Source organism: Taudactylus pleione, unplaced genomic scaffold, assembly GCF_031769625.1.
Source record: "Taudactylus pleione unplaced genomic scaffold, aTauple2 ptg000792l, whole genome shotgun sequence".
NCBI lineage: Eukaryota > Metazoa > Chordata > Amphibia > Anura > Myobatrachidae > Taudactylus > Taudactylus pleione.
Window position 1 is genome coordinate 8653107 of NW_028285194.1, and position 21948 is coordinate 8675054.

Genomic DNA, 21948 nt, shown 5'->3' on the forward strand with positions numbered 1-21948 from the left:
CCAGCCACCATAATTGGCTTAGTATTGTATTCTAGTCAACACAAAGAATGTAGCAAGTCACCCAGTGGTAACTAGAAAGGTGCAAAGTGGCCACAGGGCTCATGTCACTGACATTTCTGAAAACAAATGCAAAGGTTACTGTGTAAAATGAGCTGCTGTAACTTGTAGCCACCAATCAGAGGGTCTGATTCAGTAAGGATCGCAGCTGCAAATTTGCACGGAACGCAGCAGCGAAAATATGCTAATGCTTGCCACAGCTCAGCCGGCATAAAGACACCCTCTACTGCTTTCTCATATCCGACCAATGTCCCTCTTCTGCGTAAACATTGGTACCATCGGCGCACATCGCACAGGAACGCAGCATTTACACCAAGTCTAACCAGCCGCAGACACTGCAAGTCTCTTAGCACGCATTGGCCTCTCAAGCTGCGTATGCAATCACAGTGGCTAATTTATGCACGCCCAAGCAACGGCGTTCAAATGGACAGGCACGCCTGCGTTTCTCCAAACACTCCCCCGTCACCACCCCCAAATGTTCACAGTCTGTCACTCACTCTGCGATGGATTCCTCTGTATCTCCCTAATTGCAGTGTGATTGCAGCGCACATGCAGTGCAGCTCATACACATGCGCACTGGCTTACAAATTGCTCGATCTGTATACGTAGTTGCATTTGCGATCATTACTGAATCAGGCCCAGAGTCTGTGATTTACAGATATCTAAGTACAGATTACATAATATACACAAAGTATGGTCTCTTTCTCACCTCTTTGTTCGCTGATTGATGTAATGTATAATCCTGTTGTGTATTATGCAAGTTGGCATAACCTGTAAGGAAAACAAAACATTACAGTAATATATAGGAGGTCCACATATAGATTATAGGGAAAACATTTAGAAAAGCATACTCATATCTCATATCAAACATATTCCAATCAATGGGCCTGATTCAGAGCCGTTCGCTATTTGCGGTCGTTCGTTCAAAAACAAGGGGTGGCTATTCAAATGATCCGTTCGCAAATTGCAGTCTGTTCACACCTCTAAGTCTGAACGAGCGAGCAAAACATACGCTCGTTTATTTGTTAAAAACGCCCCTTGGCCGCTCGCACCATACGTCATGTCCGCTATTTATTAGATTAATCGAGTACATCGACCAGCGTATGAACTGCTCGCTATTCTTGTGGTTGGTTTTTGCTACCACAATCTTGCGAGCAGTTCTGGCTATAAAATAACCCAGTGACGTGGTCAATGACGCTGCTGTATTAATTATGCACACCCATAAAACGCCCGCTTTGACCTTTAAGCACGCCTGCGTTCTGATCTCCACTCCCCGTTTTCAAGCACCTGCCCCTGTTACCACCCACATACGCCTCATTCTGTCACTCAAAATAGCAGGCATTCGCTATTTTGCGAGCACATGAATTTCGGCCGCACTGACTGGTTCGCGCATGCGTATAACGATCCGTACGCATGCGCAGTTGTGCGTACATCGCTCGGAACGAGCGTACTGCCGCTAGCGAGTGGCTCTGAATGAGGGCCAATGTTCCCTGTATGTTGAGCAGACTGAAGCAGTCTGCAAAGTGTTCAAACCATGGTGCAGAGGTGGAGATCATACTTCTGGGACAAAATCAGAGTCTGGGACATTCTGGGGTTGATTCTGAGTTGGAAGCAAAGCAAAAAAGTCTCTTTGTACCTGGATAAAACCATGCTGCAGTTTATATGTGAGAGGGGTGTGTCCAAACTCTAATCTAAATTGCAGTGTAAACATAAAGCTGTCCAGCATTCATGGGCTACATGAGAAAGCATATATTTACCCTACATGCAAAAAAAATGTGTTTGCTCCTCTTTGATTGCAAAATGGTTTGTTCCAGATAAGGTTACTTGTTTTCTGTTTTTTTTTTGCTTTGCTCCCACCACAGAATCACCCATTCTGACTCCCTGGAACTCCTTCCATTACCAAGTATATAATTCAATCCTCCCTGATGGTAGATATATCAAGCCTTGTAAAGAGTGGAGGAGAGGACAAGGGGAGAATTCCCCATAGCAACCAATCAGCTTCTAGCACCATTTATCAAATACATTACATAAAATGATAAGTAGAGCTGATTGACTGTAGAGCTGATTGACTGTTATGGTCAATTTCTCCATTTGTCCATTTCTCTACTCTTTAGAAGGCTTGATACATACAGTATCCTCCACAGTATACAGTATACTGAGACTCCAACTAGTGTTATCCACTTCTCCACAGAACCGTTCCGTTATCTGGAGATTCCTAGACAACCCGGAGCTATAAATTATTTCCGCATTACAGGCGTCACAAGTGTCACAAGCTCAATGCAGAAGTGGAACCTATAGTCTGCTGCTAGCAGTCAAATCAGATCAGAGGGATCTGCATCCTGGCAGTAGGTGCGAGACAATGGACATTGCAGCACATAGTACTTCCACTGTAACATAACTGAGCCAGTCACAATTGCAAATCAATCCTGCTGCTTTGACCAATCATTAGAAATGTTGTCTGATGAGAAACATTGCACTGCTGTTCAGTGCAACCCTATCATTAATAACTACAAATTGTCCAGATGGCTCACCATACATGAAGCGATTACTATATAATTGTAATGTGCATTAATTAAAAAGCAGGATGTTAAAGAATTAATTTGATGCAATTGTTCTTTGCACAGGAAGCTAATGCATGTGAGGCAAAAAGATGAGTAAATGGAGGCACTTGAGGCACTGGAGGCATATTCTCTTTAGCATCATTTTTTATGCTGTTTTCAAGGATTGTTCTGAGAGCAAAAAAAAAATCAACAGGACAAAACTGTAATGAAACAAAGTAACAAAGCAGTGATAAATCACACATACAGTACATACAAACCCTAACAATTCCCTAAATTCCATAGCTCTCTAGCTGAATAGCTTTATTACCTACAGAAATAAAATAGAGGGAATTTCTAAACCACAAATGCTATTTTGTGACATCTCTTGCCTACTTTTACGCGATTGCACCTGGTTTTAAGGTGAAGCACATGAAGTGGGCATCTGCGAAGGAAATAATGTTTATGCCCAGGGCCGGCTCGAGGCATGTTTGACCAGTGTGGTCGAACAGGGGCACCACCCAATAGAGGGCGCACCCCTCCCAACATCCCGATTTCAGCGGGACAGTCCCACTTTCCGGGCACTGTCCTGCTGTTCCATCCGTGGGCATAAGTGTCCCGAGGGTAGTCGGGAGGTTGGGCACCCCCACCACCGCAGCTGTGCGGCGGTGCCGGACGCCGGAGAAGCTGCATGGATGCTTCGCGCGGCATTCATTCAGTGCAGGGAGAGGGCTGTGGGAAGCCCAGCTTGTGATGGAGTGCTGGGCTCGCCCCCAGCCTGACGTTACATGGGAGAAGTGTCATGCGGGCACGCCCCAAAATAACTTAATTTAGGGGGCGTGGCCTATGTTAATTAGGTCACACACCCTTTTCATCGCACGCGCCTTCACCCCGCACACGGAATGCGGGCGCCTACGCCTCAGTCGGCACAGGGCGTGGCTCCTACTAGAGCCAGCCCTGTTTATGCCAACCAATGGGAGGAATTTTGAGGATCAAGGGCATACTTGCAAAGTGAGGATTAGGCACATGAGCGCACCTAGTTTTCCAAAAAAGAGCAGAAACTGGATTTCATTTTTGTAGGTTGGGAATGGGATTATTTAAATGAGATAACAATCAAGTGGGCATATATTCCTTGGGTCCCGGCAAGACACGCATCCTTTTACTCCATATAAAAGGACTTCAGTTCTCCACCACCGCTGAGGTCCTAACAATTGTTTCCTTCTCCTTATACTTGTAATGGGACACACTTTGCACCTTTCAGTTACACATCTGCAGGGAACCATCTATACAGTATGCACACTTTTTAACCTTTGCTACGGCCACGTATGAGATTAAGGCAAACAGTATTTAGGGGGTCTATACATCACCAGTTAATTTCTACAAGTTTAGGTGCACTACCACTGCCGAGTCAGACTAAGTTTCACTGCTACGAAAGTAGCAGTGAAAACATTTGGCACTTGGAGCGAGTTAGCATGTTAATTATCGGGGTCCGGGTGGACCCTGATAATTAACATAATGAATATAGCTCTTGAGGATAAATAAAACACAGAATAGTTTAAACAGTAAGTACTGTAGGTGGTATTTGATGTGTTGTTTTTCTTGTTTCCATCTGGTGCTTTTTCCGTAACATTAGCAAAGACATAAGGCTAGGCGCAGATGGACTGTACTTCACAAGTTTTTATTTTCCAGAATAATAACAATTGGGTTCATGAGAATGCATTTGGTGGTAATTTGTACAAAAAAAAAAAATTACCGTAATGCCAAGCCAATTCTTTATCGGATTCTTTTTGTAAGTTATACCTGGGACAAAAAATATAGGAAAAAAGAAATACAATTAAGACTGATCTATGACGTCAGACTTAGAACAATTATGTACAGTTCCCATTTTTAATTTAGGTTGATATTGACAGACCTGAAGATATCTGATGTATAAGATCATTTTTACATGTCTGCAGTTTAAAAACAGTTATTGCTATACAGCAGGGGTTCCCAACCACGGTCCTCAAGGCACACTAACAGTCCAGGTTTTAAGGATAGCCATACTTAAGCAAAGGTGTCTTAATTAGTACCTCAATTATTTTGGTTAAACAATCTGTGCTCAAGCAAGGATTTCACTAAAACCTGGACTGTAAGTGTGCCTTGAGGACCGAGGTTGGGAAACACTGCCATACAGTATGCAGATTGCAGAACATATTGAACCTAAATCCTATAAATTTAAAATAGGCAAATAAAATTGGCAAATGCATTTAATAGGATATGAGACCTGCCCTCGAAAACCATATGTTCTCTGTTTCCCTCTAGGGGTTTTACATGTCACGACCTGGCCCTTGAGGCTCCCTGTAAGAGGACTGGGAGTCGGGGTAACTAGGTAGCAGTAGACGAGCGGAAGTACATACGACTTCCTCATCGGCTAATTCCGTGTGTTGACAAGACCTGACCAGAGGCGCGGAGTCTAACTCATTGGTTGTTTTCACCAGTGACATCTCCAATTGGGGGCATGGTCTAATCACGGTAGGCATGGCCATGCCCCTTTCGGGAAAAAAAAAGCGTTTTGCAGTGGCGCTGCGCGCTGGTGAGGGGGGCGCATAACCAGTGGGGGGCGCAATCAGCTTGAACGCTCCACTCACAGGCATAGGAGACTGCTGTGGCTGCTTCTTAGCAGCCGCAAGCAGTCTGCCAGTGCAGCCCAGCACACAGCAGCACGTGCTGGGCTGCTGTGATGTAAGAGGGGGGAGCGGTGCCGGACCCGGGCCCCCGCCGGGCCCTTCCAGCAAATTAGTACCCGCTCCCCCCCCCCCCCTCTTGGCGTCCCTGGCTGCACCCATGACCGCCACTCCGGGAACTCCGATATGGCGGATTGCGTGGAAGTCAACAGGGCCCCGGGGATATTACTCAGCACGCCAACCGCTGTCGCACCTGGCATCTGACCGCTCGGATAGTCAGGGGAAGCCGGCACCGTGACGTGTAATGAATCCTGATAATACACCTAGAGTCTAGGCATATAAGCCAAGACAAACACCTGCCCCTACATGTACAATTTGAAATAAACTAATACCCCTTTTACACCACAGCTAAAACCCTGGTTATTGCCAGGTTAACCCTGGTTGCTGCTCAGTGTGAAAGGGGTCAGGGTTGGATTCCCGGGTCGTGTGACCCGGTAATCCAACCCGGGTAGCTTGCAGGATTCAATGCGGGAACGACCTGTGTAGCCCTGCAGTGTAAACGTGTAACCCGGGTCGTCCAACTCGCGTCCCTTTATCAATATGGGGAGATCCGGATTTCCTGGAACTTGGAGATGATGTCATCTGCAAGTGCCAGCAGAAGAGTTCCACTACACACGGGTGCAGTGTAAACGGCGCCGACCCAGGGATAAACCCGGATGGTGCAACAGTGTAAAAGGGGTCTGTCCCGGGCCTGACCCAGTCTGGAACCATGTTCCAAATCCGGGTCAGATCCAGGACTTAGGTATAAAAGGGGTATTATTTAAAACATATATCTGCAAACAAAATATGTTAAAGTACAATTCATTTTCATTGGGAATTATACAACAATGACAGGGTGATGGATTTTTGACCTTATTTATTTTGTATTTATTTTATTTATTAACCGTTTCTTATATAGCGCAGCATATTCCGTTGCGCTTTACAATTGGAAACATTTATAGAACAAAACAAGGTAATAACAGACAGACATAGAGGTAAGAGGGCCCTGCTTGCAAGCTTACAATCTATAGGGAAATAGGCATTGATACACAAGGATAGGTGCTATATATTGCAATTTGGTCCAGCCCGAATGCAGAGTTTTTGTGGGCTGCATGATCCAGTCACACAGGAACGTCGGCCAAATGTCAGGAGTATGTGAAAGAAAGACAATATGTGAGGTTATGTGTGGACTGTGAGAGGGGATGTAATAAGACATGGAAGCTATGAAGGTTATGTGATCAGTTCTGGAATCTGATAAGCTTGTCTGAAGAGGTGAGTTTTCAGGGAACGCTTGAAGGACTGAAGACTAGAGGTAAGTCTTGTTGTGCGTGGTAAGGCATTCCATAGAGTGGGTGCAGCTCGAAGAAAGTCCTCTAACCATAAATGGGAGCAAGTAATGCGAGAGGATGAGAGACGCAGATCTTCTGCTGAGCGGAGAGGTCGAGTTGGGAGATATTTTGAGATGAGTGAAGAGATGTATGTTGGTGTAATTCGGTTAATGGCCTTATGTGTAAGTAAGAGTATTTTGTATTGAATACAGTAGAAAATCGGCAACCAATGGAGGGACAGACAGAGTGGGACTATTGCAATAGTCAATGCGGGAAATAATGAGTGCATGGATTAGAGTTTTTGCAGTGTCTTGTGTGAGATATGGTCGAATTTTGTATATGTTTTTTAGATGTATGTAACATGATTTTGAGACAGATTGAATGTGGGGAACAAAGGACAGTTCAGAATCAAGGATGACACCAAGGCAGCGAGCTTGTGGGGCGGGGTGGATTGTTGAGTTATCAACAGTGATAAAGAGATCAGATTGGTAACTGTTATTGGCCTGTGGAAATATAATTAATTCTGTTTTAGAAATATTAAGTTTCAGGTGGCGAGATGACATCCAAGATGAAATGGCAGAAATACATTCAGTGACATGGAAAAATAGAGATGGTGATAAATCTGGAGAGGATAGATAGATTTCAGTATCATCCGCATACAGATGGTACTGAAATCCAAAAGAGCGGATTAGTTTGCCAAGAGAGGTGGTATAGATTGAGAATAGCAAAGGACCTAAGACAGAGCCTTGTGGTACTCCAACTGATAGAGGTAGCAAAGAGGAGGCAGAATCAGAAAAACTAACAGAAAAAGAGTGATCAGATAGGTAGGAAGAGAACCAAGAAAGAGCTGTGTCCTTAAAACCTAGGGATTGTAATGTTTGTACGAGAAGAGAGTGGTCAACAGTGTCAAAAGCAGCAGAGAGATCTAGAAGAATTAGGAGTGAGTAATGGCCTTTAGCCTTGGCAGTGACCAGATCATTGACTACCTTAGTCAGTGCTGTCTCTGTGGAGTGCTGGGAACGAAAAGCCAGACTGAAGTGGGTCCAATAAGTTGTGGGTGTTTAGAAAGTGTGTGAGGCGAGTGTAGACAAGTCTCTCCAGTAGCTTGGAGAGGCATGGGAGCTGGGAGATAGGATGGTAATTTGAGAGAGTGTTAGGGTCAGAATTTTGTTTTTTCAGAATGGGAGTAATCACTGCATGCTTGAACAGTGATGGAAAGATGCCAGTAGAGAGAGAGAGATTAAAGATTTTAGTTAGGGTTGGGATAAGCACAGGAGACAGAGCTTTACTGATTTGTGTAGGTCTAGGATCTAGCGGAGAGGTAATAGAGTAGGAGGATGAGAAGAGTGTAGATATTTAATCTTCATTTGTGGGGTCAAATAAAGAGAATGTGCCAGAGAGTTCAGGTAGAGAATGGAGTAGGTCACTAGCTGAGGAAGAACATACCATTTCATTTCGGATATTATCAATTTTGTCCTTGAAATAGGAAGCAAGATCTTGTGCACAGATAGTAGCAGGTGGCTTGGGTGAGGGAGGGGTAAGAAGTAGATTAAATATATTAAAAAGTCACTTAGGGTTAGAGGCTTGAGCAGAGATAAGAGATTGGAAATATGTTTGTTTGGCAGTGTCCAGAGCATTACGATAAGAGTGGTAGATCGTCTTATATGTGAGGAAGTCACATGGAGTGCGAGACTTTCGCCACTGACGTTCCACCTTACGTGAGAGTTTTTGTAGATGCCTTGTTAAGCTAGAATGCCACGGTTGACGTCTAAGTCTACGCGGAGTGTGATGGGTAGCTGGAGCTACTTCATCAAGGGCTTTTACTAGAATCTGGTTTAGGTGTGATGCAGCAGTCTCATGAGAAGTGAATGTAGAACTTAGTGAGAGTCATTATTGTAGAGAGGTAGATAGTTGTTGAAAGTTAATTGCATTAATATTTCTGCGGGTTTTAGGAGGTTTGGTTGATTTCAATGACATTGAGGTTGATGTAATGGAGGAGAGTGTGCAGGTGATAAGGTTGTGATCTGAGAGAGGGAAAGGAGCATTAATGAAAGGCAGTGGCCATCCTGATGAGTAGAAGAGTCAGTCCATTGGGAGAGGTCAAGAGAGGAGGTTAGCGAGAGTAGTTTGGAGGCTTTAGAAGATTGTGGACTGTCAATGGGGATATTGAAATCACCCATAATGATGGTGGAGATGTCTGAGGAAAGGAAGTGAGGGAGCCAGGCTGAAAAATGTTCCAGAAATTGTTGCAGTGGCCCAGGTGGGTGATAGATAGCAGCAACTCGCAGAGAGAAAGGGGTGAAAGTCCTGATAGAATGTACTTCAAATGTTGTAAATGTGAGTGAAGGTACCTGTGGGAGAACTGTGAATGTGAAAGATTGGGAGAGTAATATTCCTACCCCACCTCCTTTACAATTGCCAGGCCTGGAGGTGTGTGAGAAGTGTAGGTTACCATGTGAAAGTGCAGCAGGGGAGACAGTGTCTGATTGTGTGAGCCATGTTTCTGTTATTGGCAGAATGTTGAGGTTGGTTGAAATAAAGAGGTCATGGACGGATGTTAGTTTGTTGCAGACAGAGCGTGCATTCCATAAGGCACATTTTAGTGACTTGGAGGGTGAAGGGAGGCATGCAATGTTTATGAGGTTAGCTGGATTTATAGTTTGTTGTGGGTGTGGCATGTGGGTTGGGCCTGGATTTGGTGATATGTCACCAGCTAATAGAAGCAACAGGAGAGAGATATAAATATATTTGTGGGGTTTGTCTGAATGTATTTTATGGCGACAGGTTGAGGATGTTATTGTCAATGTGTATAGATAATGTAAAAGCTCATGTGTGTTTGTAAGAGGAGAGAAAAGTAATGAGGCAGCAATATGTACAGAAGGAGGAGCTGCAGGGAGAGTAAAGGATGTAGTAGTCTTAGAGATGATTCCATGGAGTGAGATCATTAATAGAAGTTTCTGATACATTTTTTCAAAACACACAAACTACTGGTAAGGAATGATATTGTAATTACCTTGTTGTAGATGTTGTTCAATGTTTGTTCAACTGTTTTTTAACTGTTATATAAATTACACTTTGTGTTATAACACACTTAGTGCTTATAATACACGGCTGCCATCGTTATCCACGGCTGCCTCTATACTTATTCTGAACTTAAAGAAAGTCTGATTAAGACATTCCACAGATGAGCACAAATGCTAACTGTAACAATTGTGTCCCATTATGAACGTTTAGATGTTCATTTCAGGAATTAAATACAGGAATTTTAAGATAAAAAAAAACAAACATAATGTATCTTACAAGAAAGGTGTGTCTCACAACAGACGGTCTAACATAAAAAACCAATTAGCATTAGCTGGGAAATGTGTGGGCTTTATCCAAATCACCCTAATCACTAAGCAGAATCTGGTTAGGAAGGCTTATTAGTGCTATTAAGAGACAAGGCCGGCTTATTAGGCTGTATTATCCATTAAGAAGGTTGGTTTTGTTGCTTATTTCTGTACTGGAAACCCTTTAAGAAAAACAGGATTTATTACTGCTTTGAACATATATCAGACAGATTTAGGGGTAAATTTACTAAGATTCGAGTTTGGTCGAGATGACAATCTCGGGTGAGTTTAGGCATGTTTTTCATCTCGTAAATTTACTAAAATCAAACTAAAGACTGAGGGTCTGATTCAGATTTTGCAGAAACATACACAGATCAGTGTGATTTGTATATGTTTCTGCATGTGTACCTATTTTAAAGTGCTTTTATTAAAAAAAATGATGTAGGGTCCCCCCCTAAAAGGATAACCTACCCCAGACTGCTCAGCCAGTCCTGTTCCTAAAATTACGGGGAACAAAATGAGTAGGGTTCCCCTGTAATTCAGGAACCAGCACCTGAGTGCAGGGCTAGTACTGGTTTTAAATATAGGGGGGGGAATGCGTAGGGGTCCCCCTATATTTAAAACCAGCACCGGACCCAAACCAACTGGGGTGTAATGCCACAGCCAAGAGATCCTATAACCAGGTCACCAGGGCCAAAGCTGGTCAGTCCAAGCCAGGGATCTCAGGTGAAGTGTGAAATATAATACAAAAATCCATCTGAAATATGTACCCTAATTTATAGAATACTGTATAATATACCCCTTTTACACCAGAGCTAAAACCCGGGTTATTGCAGGGTTAACCCAGGTTTCTTCTGGGTGTAAAAGGGAACAGGGTTGGATTCCCGGGTCAAGTGACTCGGCAGTGTAACCCAGGTAACTTGCAGGGTTTAACACGGGAACGACCCGTGAAACCCTGCAGTGTAAACAGCGCGATACAGGTCACGATTACCCAGATCGTGCCGCATGCCTGCCGATTGGCCGGCTTCAGTAGCGCTTGTAGATGGCGTCATCTCCAAGCGTCCACATCAATGCCGGAAGAGCCGGGTCACTGCAGACCCGGCTCCAGTGTGAGCGGCGCCGACTGGGGAATATCCTGGGTCGGCGCCGGGGAAGTTCCAGGTCTGATCCGGATTGGAACCCTGTTCCAGGTCAGACCCGGAGTTTAGGCAGAGCCGGCCCTAGGCATAGGCATTATAAGCAAATGCCTAGAGGCGACTCAGAATGCTAGGGGCATTCCAGGGCTGAGCTCTGAAGCTGCCTCAGCCTGTCTGTCTTCCGCCCCCTGCCACTGCCGCCTGCCGCCAGCCGCTGCTTCCATGAGTCCCACCTATCCCAGAGCCGGCGCAGCTACCCACTCTCTCCCCCAGTGCGCTGCCGCGATCGGATATCTCCGATCGGGCAGCACAGTGGATGGCCAGGCCGGTCATGTGACCGGGATCCGCATCCGCCCGGCCCTTAGTCAGAATGAGCTTCTGCATATCAATTTCTGACAGTCTACAGGAGGAGCTAAGATGACCACTGGAGGGCATGCTGCGCATGCCCTGCCGCTGCCACACTTCCCATGGGCCTTTGCGGAGCAACGCCGTGAGTAACAAGCCAGCCCAGCCAGCCATTGTGAATAACGCAGGCTGCTACCCGCAGGTAAGACTCAGAGACTCACTGTAAACACTAATAACAGTAAAGCACAGCCAGCCACAGCATCATTAAATTTCGCTGGCTAGCTGGGGGAAAGGCTTGGGGGCAAAGAGTGGTTTTGTCAGTGCTGCGTCTGACAGTAACTGACTATAAGAGGGGAGGGGGTGGTGGTGTAATCTAGCTGTATATGTGTAAATATGTATATATATATATATATACACACTATATTTATACACACATATATATATATATATATACACACACACATATATATATATATATATATATATATATACTGGGTGTTTGTGTATATATATATCTATATGGATATATAGGGGGAGATGTATCATCTGCGAAAATGCTGTAAAACCCCCGAAAATGCAGTTTTCGGGGGTTTTACCGCATTCCCCATATGTATTAAGCAGTAGAAGGACTTCTGGGTGTTAAACCCGGAAGTCCCTCTGCCCGGCAGCATCGCAAAGGACAGCTCTCATCGAGAGAGCTGTTCTTTGCGATATTCTTGGTACATATCGCGGTAATTAACCGCGGTATGTACGCGAAGTCGAGGGGGGATGTACCGCATCGGCGATGTCGCCGATGATACATCTCCCCCATAGATATATATCTATATATCTATATGGATATATAGATATATTTATGGATATATATATATGTGCATGTATATATATATACATATATACACACACATATAGATATATAGATATATATATATATGTGTTTGTGTGTATATATATGTATGTATATATAGTATATATATATATGGAAATATAGATATATATATGGATATATATGTGTGTGCATGTATATATATATATATATACATATACACACATATATAATATATATATATATGTGTGTGTGTGTATATATATATATATATAGATATACAGTATATATATATATATATATATATATATATATATACAGTCAGGTGCATAAATATTGGGACATTGACCGAATTTTCATATTTTGGCCTCTATTCACCACCACAATGGCTTTGAAATGAAACAAACAAGATGTGCTTTAACTGCAGACTTTCAGATTTAATTTGAGGGTAATTACATCCATATCAGGTGAACGGTGTAGGAATTACAACGGTTTCTATATGTGCCTCCCACTTTTTTGTCCCAATATTTATGCACCTGACTGTATATATATATATATATATATATATATACACATGTTTCTTTAACAATAAAGAGTTATAAACCAATGTGTTATTTTTGGCATCCGCGTATGAACAATAATATTGGTGGTGGGATTATATGCTAGGGGGCACCAGTCAAAATTTTGCCTAGGGCACCAAATTGGCTAGGGCCGGCTCTGAATTTAGGTATAAAAGCGGTAATAGATAATTACAGAGCATGGTGTTCTTAATTTGCATTTCTAATGACAGAAGTGCCAATTTACAAGACATATATGGGAAAAATATAGACATAAGCATTAAATGATCTTATTACATATAGAATTGTTTATTCCCTGATAACTGACTTGTATCAATGTCCAAATTGAAGACTGCAGGCCAATTTAATGAGGAATCTATAACAAGTTTCTAAAGCCGTTACAACAAACCACAACCAATACATTCATCTTGACAATAAATAATCCCTCTCCAAGTAACATCATTGACATTATTATTATATGGTATGTTAGAACTTTGTTTTCCTATTATTTAGAGCACCATACTTAAAATGTACCAAAGTACATTTTTATTTCCCCACAATGCCCCTGGCTTTCCTTTCTTAGTAAGTACAGTAGTTTAACAGAGCTTCTCACAGTGGGCCTGATTCAGAGCCGCTCCGAGCGATGTTCGCACATCTGCGCATGCGTATGGGTCGTAATGCACATGCGCGAACCAGTCAGTGCAGTCGGAAATCGTGTGTTCGCAAAATAGCGAGTGCCTGCTAATTTGAGTGACAGGATGAGGCATTTGTGGGTGGTAACAGGGGAAGGTGCTTGAAAACGGGGAGTGGAGATCCGAACGCAGGCGTGCCAAACGGTCAAAACGGGCGTTTTAAGGGTGTGCATAATTAACAAAGCAGCGTCATCGGCCACGTCACTTGGTTGTCTCTTAGCCTCAACTGTTCGCATGATTGCGGTAGGAAAATCCTACCACAAGCACTGCGAGCAGTTCAGACGCCTTTCGATGTACTCGATTAATCTAATAAATAGCGGAGTTGACGTATGATGCGAACGGCCAGGGGGCGTCTTTACAAAATAGCGAGCGCATATTTTGTTCGCTCACTCAGACATAGAGGCGTCAACAGACCGCAAAGAGCGAGCACTCTATTAAAATATCCGGCCCCTTTTTCTGAACGAGTGAGCGCAAATAGCGTCCAGCTCTGAATCAGGCCCAGTGTCTGTAGGGGGGGATCATTCCTGTGTGTGCGTGTATTCTTACAGAACCAACGGTTTCATTTTTATTTGTTGTCACATATATCCGGATCACAAAGTGGCTTATTCAGTGCTGCTTGCTAGTCGGTCACAATGTGAACTTACTGGAGAGATTAGCCCATATGTTGAGGTGAACACATCTGTTTGACTGCACAACATCCTAGCCATACGTTTGGTTTCCTAGACATCATCATTGTCAAGAGACAGGTCTGCATAGCCCATGCAACTCTGCATAGCCTGCATTTACAATTATATACTCTTACAACCTCCACGCTACTCTTGCAAATAACCTATTACCTCCAATTCAGTGGCAAGTGGATAGATGCGAGTGTTCCTGAGAATGTGCAGTGTGACAAATCTTGTATGCAGCTCTACATCAGCAACCCCTCCAACATGACCCGTTACATTAGGTACAGAATGCTCTGCTCCCGGACTTCCTTCTTCATTTATTATTGCAGCCACCTGTGTTGAAACACCTGTTTCATCAATTACCTAGTTCAACACGTGTCTGCAATCATAAATTAAGAAAGAAGTCCAGGAGTAGAGCATTCTGTACCTAATGGAATGGGCCATGTTGGAGGGTAGGCATCAGTCCCTGTAGTTCATACATGCCTACCCTCCCGGAAGTCGCTGGAGGCTCCCGATTTTTCGGGTAACCCCTCGCACCCCTGGAATGGTAGGCACTTCTTCCTAGTGAAGTGGGCAGAATAAGGAGAATTTTCTTTCGCACCGGTGGGTCCGCGAGTAGGGGGGCGTGGCCTAAAGACGTGATTCTATTAGTATCGCGTCATATGGCTCAGTCCTCTTATTTAAATATGCGCCGTTCATGGCTTCTCCCGGGGAGGATAAATGAAATGTCGGCAAGTATGCCGTATTTTACGGCAACTACAAAGAACTTTTTACAGACACACCTTCAATGTGTCTAACAGCTTCTATAGGGCACCAAGTTTCACTTTCAACATGAAATAATAGTGGGAATGAAAATAATAACAATGAAAATGCATAAAATAATTATGGTCATGTTGTGTATTTTTAGGTTTTAGTGTATTCTGCATTTGTACAGTACATTAAACTATGAGCCTGATTCAGCTTGGATCGCAAGTCTGCAATCGCACGCACCGGCTCGCTGCAAAATTATGCAAATGAATAAGATTGTACGATATAAAGACGCCCACCAGCTTATAAAGCCGCCCACCTCCCATTACATATATCTGCAAGTCAGCAATAACATCGGGAACATCAAATAACATCGGACCCATACACACAGTTGTGGTTGAGCTTGACCTGACTCACAAACTGCGAAACTTCCTGCCACCATCTAAACCTCTGGCTGAATATGCCGTCGCAGGGGCTTAATTATGCACGCCACTGTAACGGCGTTCAAATGCACAGGCACGCCTGCGTTCCTTCGACTACCCCCCTCTCCACCCCCAAATGATACTTCCTGTCAATAATTTCTTGATGGCTCTGTGTATCTGCTGTGTTCGCGCACGTGCGCTGCGTTGCATATGCAGGTGCAGAACGCAACATCGACCGGGTGCATGCATCCGCAGACTTCTGATCCAAGCTGAATCAGGCCCTTTGTTTTGTGCTATTACTGACAAAACCATCTACAGTGATTCATCGATGGCTGATGATCGGCAGTGCTGGGGGGCATGGTGGGCCGTGAGCCAATTAACAATGGGGGTGGGGCTTAGCAGGCAGCCAGGGGGCAGGGCTAAGCTGTGTGCTGCCGGGAAAGGGGAAAAAAAACCATTGGATCCCAGTCTGTCATCGATGGCGGAGAACCACTGAATCTCTTCCATCGATGGCAAAAACATCACCCATCGGTACTTAACCATCAATGGTTGTTAAAAAAAAATCAATGGTTGATGGCCTTCCCTAGTGATTATGCAAGTGTTAAGTATTTTGGAAAGTAATCTGTCAATTTGGGATAACACTCCTGAGATCCCACAATCCCAAGTTACAAACCTCAAATTTCTTACACTTGGGATTGCTTTATATCAGGGTAAATTGCCAGCATTGTCAGCAATACTTCAGTGTTATGGCCAGTATAGCAAAAGCATATTTCTAATTAGTTGCTATAAGTTATAGTTTATTTGCACTTCTGTGTTAGAATACTGGTGGCCCCACGCAGGTATTCGGAGCACTCTCGTCATCGGCAGCAAGGTGATGTTATTTCACAAACCATATTCTCAGTGATTATTCATTATAACATTGTTATGTGAACTATCCAGCAATATTAGATGGCTACATTATGTATTAATCAACATTAAAGCTTGATCAACCATGGGAATACATAATTCTAGTACTTAGGTAGGTGGATGACATTATTGTATGGAATATTCATATATTAAGAATAGACAAGTTATGTAAGATAAAAAGCAGAGTTTCCATAGCAATGTTTGCAATTTTTGAAAGTATAATGAGGTAAATGATTAAGCGGCAGATAATATTTTACTGAATTTTGTTAGGTCTCAAAAATATACCTTCCTTTTCAGATTCTGAATATGCTGATGCTCTCTATATAATACTTAAGATGGAATCCAATTACTAGTGTGTTCGCCCCCCTGCGAGTAAGCAGCTATATACCGCAATTATGGTACTGCTGGTTTTGCAGATTTTTGTTCACAGCCCCATAGGGTGAGAGTCCCTGCCGCAAGGGGGGCGAGTTCCCTTGCCTGCATTTGCACCCCTTCGCAACGGCAACTTGCCCCCATTCTGTGCAGGGCAGGTTAATTGAATACCCCTTTTAGAATACTTACAGATTATATCAAAGATTCCAGATTTATCCCATATTTCAATAATAATTGGTTTATTACATTAACATTTACATGAAGGTGCCAGAAATAAACAGAGCTGATTTTTGTGGGGCTAATTCAAGGCTGAAACCCGACACGCTTTTTACAACAATGTCCTTTTGTTAAACAATAAACGAGTGAAAAACTATTTTCTAAGGTCCCTGCCCATAAGAAAGCTTTCAACGTGCAAAGCAATCGTGTACTAACGCGTTTCATTGTTCTGTAGCCTTTAATGAAGAAGTGTAGTTTGACAGATCATTTGAAAGCATGGATGAGAAATATTAAAAAGTTCCACAGAACTGGAGGATCAGAGAAGGCAATTTCAATACTATCGGAAGATGAGGGGAGTAGCGTGGGGTGTAGTTATGTTAACTAGAGCCTTGTAGTTTACACTACAGATTTGAAATTTGATTTGGAAGGAAGCAGCGCAGTGATCTGTAAAGTGGGAAGAGGAAGAGTATGAAAAATTCATACATAGATCTAAATAGGTAATAAGGTGAGAAAGGAATAGAACAGGCCTGATTCTAATCCGATCACAGCTCTCTCTATGCCGCCACATTTGGAATATGGATATTTTGCTAATAACGGAATGGTAATGCAACTATCCGCACGTCTTCATAAGTGTGCATTGCACTGCCCCCACTTCCATTTGCATCATCACTAGTATCGCCACTTACTCCTCCCCTATGTTGGGGGAAAGAGATCTGTCTGAAATAGGTGTCCCCAACTCCGACTACACGTCCATGACACTCTCACAAGGCATTTCTTCTCCATGAGTTCAACCAGTTGAGGGATGCAACCGGGAAGCCGGCTGACGTAAGCCCGACAGCCGGCCTCCCGACTGCTTTATCCTGGTGAGGGTTAAAGGACAGGCGTCTAAATCCATACGCCAGTCATTTTTCCAATGCCGGGAGTCCGGCGCCCGGCATCCCGATCGAAGGGATGCTGGGCGCCGCAAGCAGACAGCCGCGGGGGGGAGGGTTAGGTTTAGGGCTCCCGGGGGGACTTAGGGTTAGGCTACCCCAGGGAGGGTTAGGGTTAGGCTAGGGGGAGGATGGGTTAGGTTTAGGCACTTAGAGGGGGTTTTAGGGTTAGGCACGAGAGGGGAGGTTAGGGTTAGGCACCCCTAAGGAGGGTTAGGGTTAGGGGGGTAAGGTTAGGTTAGTAAGTACTTACCTAGTGATGATCGGGATTTCCAGCACTGTCGGGCTGCCGCTGCCGGGATCTCTCCATCTGTCTGCCTCATACTGCCGGGATTCGAACTCACGGCCATGCGGCCGGCGGTATTTCATACCGCTTCCACCAGTTGATACTCAGAAACATCCATTTCACATATGGAGAGGAACATCCAAGATGTGTCTGACTCAGAATTGTGTATGTTCACTAGAGTTCATGAGGTCTGCCAAAATTCACATTATGTGGTTACATATGGAGCTGCATGCGACTCCAAATCAGGCCTAATGTATACTTGCCTACCCTCTCGGAATGGTCGGAAGGCTCCCGAAAATCAGGTGCTGCTCCCGGCCACCCGGAAAGGCATATAAGTATCCCACAGCGTCCCCACCTGCCTGGTACCGCCCACCTCCCCAAGTAAAGTGGGCGGGCCGGGCAGCCAATGACGCGATTTGTACTGAATCATGTTATTTTAGACACGATCCCCTAATTACAATGCCCTTAAAATCTGTATTTTATATCAGGGGCATGGCCATGATAATGCAATCATGCCAGCACAACCTCTGCAACGCCAACCTATGCCACACCATGCCCCCTCACTATCCCCTGCTGTGCCGACCTGGCTGCCCTCCCCCGGATTATGTATTGTTTTATCCTGGAATAGATGCCCAACCAGGTAAATATCTGTCCTTACAGGCATTAATAAGTATGTGTGCACAAGGGGATCACTGTACATGAATGCAGGATTCTTTCTAGCAAAAATGAATGTATGTCTGATATATGACCCTTGACTCTCTCTAGCTCTCATATGTCTATTAAGCAGGATTAAACACTTGCCAATTAAAAAACGTGCTGGAAATGCAGCGGCAAACATATTGTAGCTTTTATCCGTTATTGACCCAAAGTCGTCTTAATACAAGATTAGACAAATCCACATGTCCAGACTGCCCTATATGCAGAGATTTGACTCTCAGCTGCTTCTGTCTCTGATATATTTTGTTCTCGTGTAAACATAAAACAACCTACAATATGAATAGATATAATATGATTATGTCTGCTACAAATACTGTATATGATGTAACTATGTTCTGTATCTTACTCAGTGTTACTTTGTACAATAATAAATTGCAAAAGGGACAAAGGGTACTATGGTAACGGTACAGAAATATTCATAGCTTCTACAACAGTGCTGGAATTTTGTAACTCACATCACACAATCCTATCTTATCTTACTAAGCACACCAAGATGCATTAATGAAAATGATAGTTATTTGCTGCAATGCAACTCTACTAAGACATATTGACAAGTCCCTATAGTTGTGTTATACTCTAGTGCTGCTGACAGTTAATATATAGCTTTATAGAATTAAATAGTATGAAGAAATGAACAGTACTGCTCACCTGTTCTCCAGCCCTGCACAAACCCATTCCTTGGAGCAAAAAAATCCCATCCCGATAATAGCTAAAATAAAACAGAAGCTATTATTTTCCATCGAGAAAGCACAGCTCTTGTCAGATCAAGCACATTTGTTAATCTGCAGTAGCTGAATGAAAGAGATGATGACCTTCCAATCACATGTGACATGTGACAGTATATCCACCAATAGGAGGTGTTATCTCATCCTCATTAGTGCTGCCTCCACACTTCCTTACGCTGAATTCCTTTAGCACTTTGAAGTCACACTTGTCTTTCTCTATTGGCTTTATATAAATCTTTAATTACCTTTGCCAACTTTATTCCTCTTCACAGAGTAGCAGAAACTTAGTGACACGTTTACAATTCCTAACATTGTCATAAAAAGGTAATTTAATCTGGGAATTGATTACAAAAGCAAGAATTAATTTATAGTTTAGGAGTAATAGGTCTATTTACATGTATAAATACATGTAGAGAATATTGTCATGCATACATACATACATAGCAGATAATCATAGGAAATATCTTATTTATTTATTAACAGTTTCTTATATAGCACAACATATTCAGTTGTGCTTCACAATTGGAAACATTAATATAACAAAACTGGGTAATAACAGATAGACATAAAAGTAGGAAGGTCCTGCTTGCAAGCTTATAATCTATAGGTAAATTGGCATTGATACACAAGGATAGGTGCTATATATTGCATTTTGGTCCAGCCAGATTGCAGAGGTTATTGGTGGGCTGTATGATCCAGTCACACAAGAATGTTGCCCAAATGTCAGGAGAGAAAGACTGTGTGAGGTTATGTTTGGACTGTGAAAGGGGAATGTTATTATATAATTATATATGGAAGCTATGAAGGTTATGTGGACGGTTTTGGAATCTGATAAGTTTGCCTGAAGAGGTGAGTTTTCAGGGAATGCTTGAAGGATTGGAGACTAGAGGAAAGTCTCATTGTGCATGGGACATCATGCCACAGAGTGAGTGCAGCCCAAAAAAAGTCCTGTAACCAAAGATGGGAGCAAGTAATGCGTGGGGATGAGAGACGCAGATCTTGTGCTGAGCGGAGAGGTCGGGTTGGGAGATATTTTGAGATGAGTGAAGAGATGTAGGTTGGTGTGGTTTGGTTAATAGCCTTATGTGTAAGTAAAACTAGTTTGTATTGAATACGGTAGAAAACTGGTAACCAATGGAGGGACTGACAGAGCGGAGCAGCAGACGAAGAATGTTTGGTGAGGAATATCAGCATCGCAGCTGCATTCATAATCTATTGTAGTGGAAAGAGCCTGTTTTTGGGAAGACCAGTAAGGAGACTATTGCAATAGTCAATACGGGAAATAATGAGTGCATGGATTAGAGTTTTTGCAGTGTCTTGTATACGACATGGTAGAATTTTGGATATGTTTTTTAGATGTATGTAACATGATTTTGAGACAGATTGGATGTGGGGAACAAAGGACAATTCAGAGTCAAAGATGACACCTAGGTAGCAAGCTTGTGGGGTAGGGTGGATTGTCGAGTTATCAACAGTGATAGAGAGATCAGGTTGGTAACTGTTATTGACCAGTGGAAATATAATTAATTCTGTGTTAGAAATATTAAGTTTGATGTGGCGAGATGACATCCAAAATGAAATTGCAGAAAGACATACAGTGACACGGACCAGCACAGATGGTGACAAATCTGGGGAGGATAGTTAGATTTGAGTATCATCCACGTACAGATGGTACTGAAATCAAAAAGAGCTGATTAGTTTGCCAAGAGAGGTGGTATAGATTGAGAAAAGCAGAGGACCTAATACTGAGCCTTGTATGTACTCCAACTGATAGAGGTAGCAAAGAGGAGGCAGAATCAAAAACACGAACAGTGAAAGAGTGATTAGATAGGTAGGATGAGAACCAAGAAAGGGCTTTGTACTTAAGACCTAGGGATTGTAGTGTTTGTATGAGAAGAGAGTGCCCCCTTTCTATATACTCTATTTAGTGTGCTCCCATGCACACATGAAGGTTTGAGACACCTTCAGCCTAGATTAGCACACCTTCCCCATTGGTTTTAAGCAGGGATTCTGGCATTTTTGACTGCACCTTAGTACAAGGCACAATCCTAGGAAAGTCCTAAAAAAATTTATATTGCAGTGCAGCTATGGGTTGATTTTTGGGGCATGGGTCCCCTGGATTGCTTTGGTTGGGCTGCTTCAGGGCATCGCATTATAAACACATTTTCCTTTTTGCATTTTTAGCACCTTTATTGTTTGTTAAATATATATGTATTTTTCACCTTCTTATATATGCAGCAGCAGCTGCTCTTATCTATCTAACACTTTCTTACACATTACCTTCTCTCATTAGAGTGATGCCCTGGGGTGGCTCAGCTGGGGCTGTTTGGGGGTGTCCTCTGCTCTGGATTTCAACCCCAGTAGGTTAGGGACCTACCCTCAGAGGTTACCTGGGCGCGGTGGGTAGGCCCATAACCATGATAATGCTAAAACCTCTATGTATTGCAAAAT

The 21948-nt window shown here is 43.2% G+C and overlaps 1 protein-coding gene across 1 annotated transcript in view; it reads right to left on the bottom strand.

The window, feature by feature from the left end:
- Nucleotides 1–19512, bottom strand: part of LOC148474977 (V-type proton ATPase subunit S1-like protein) — a 71544-nt gene extending 52032 nt beyond the window's left edge. The window contains exons 1-3 of the mRNA XM_088457925.1: nt 19421–19512; nt 4348–4394; nt 767–828 (exon numbers count right to left, since the gene is read on the bottom strand). Coding sequence (XP_088314051.1) covers nt 767–828; nt 4348–4394; nt 19421–19512 — 201 coding nt within the window. The remainder of the gene's footprint in view (nt 1–766; nt 829–4347; nt 4395–19420) is intronic.
- Between the last annotated feature and the right edge of the window lie 2436 nt (nt 19513–21948).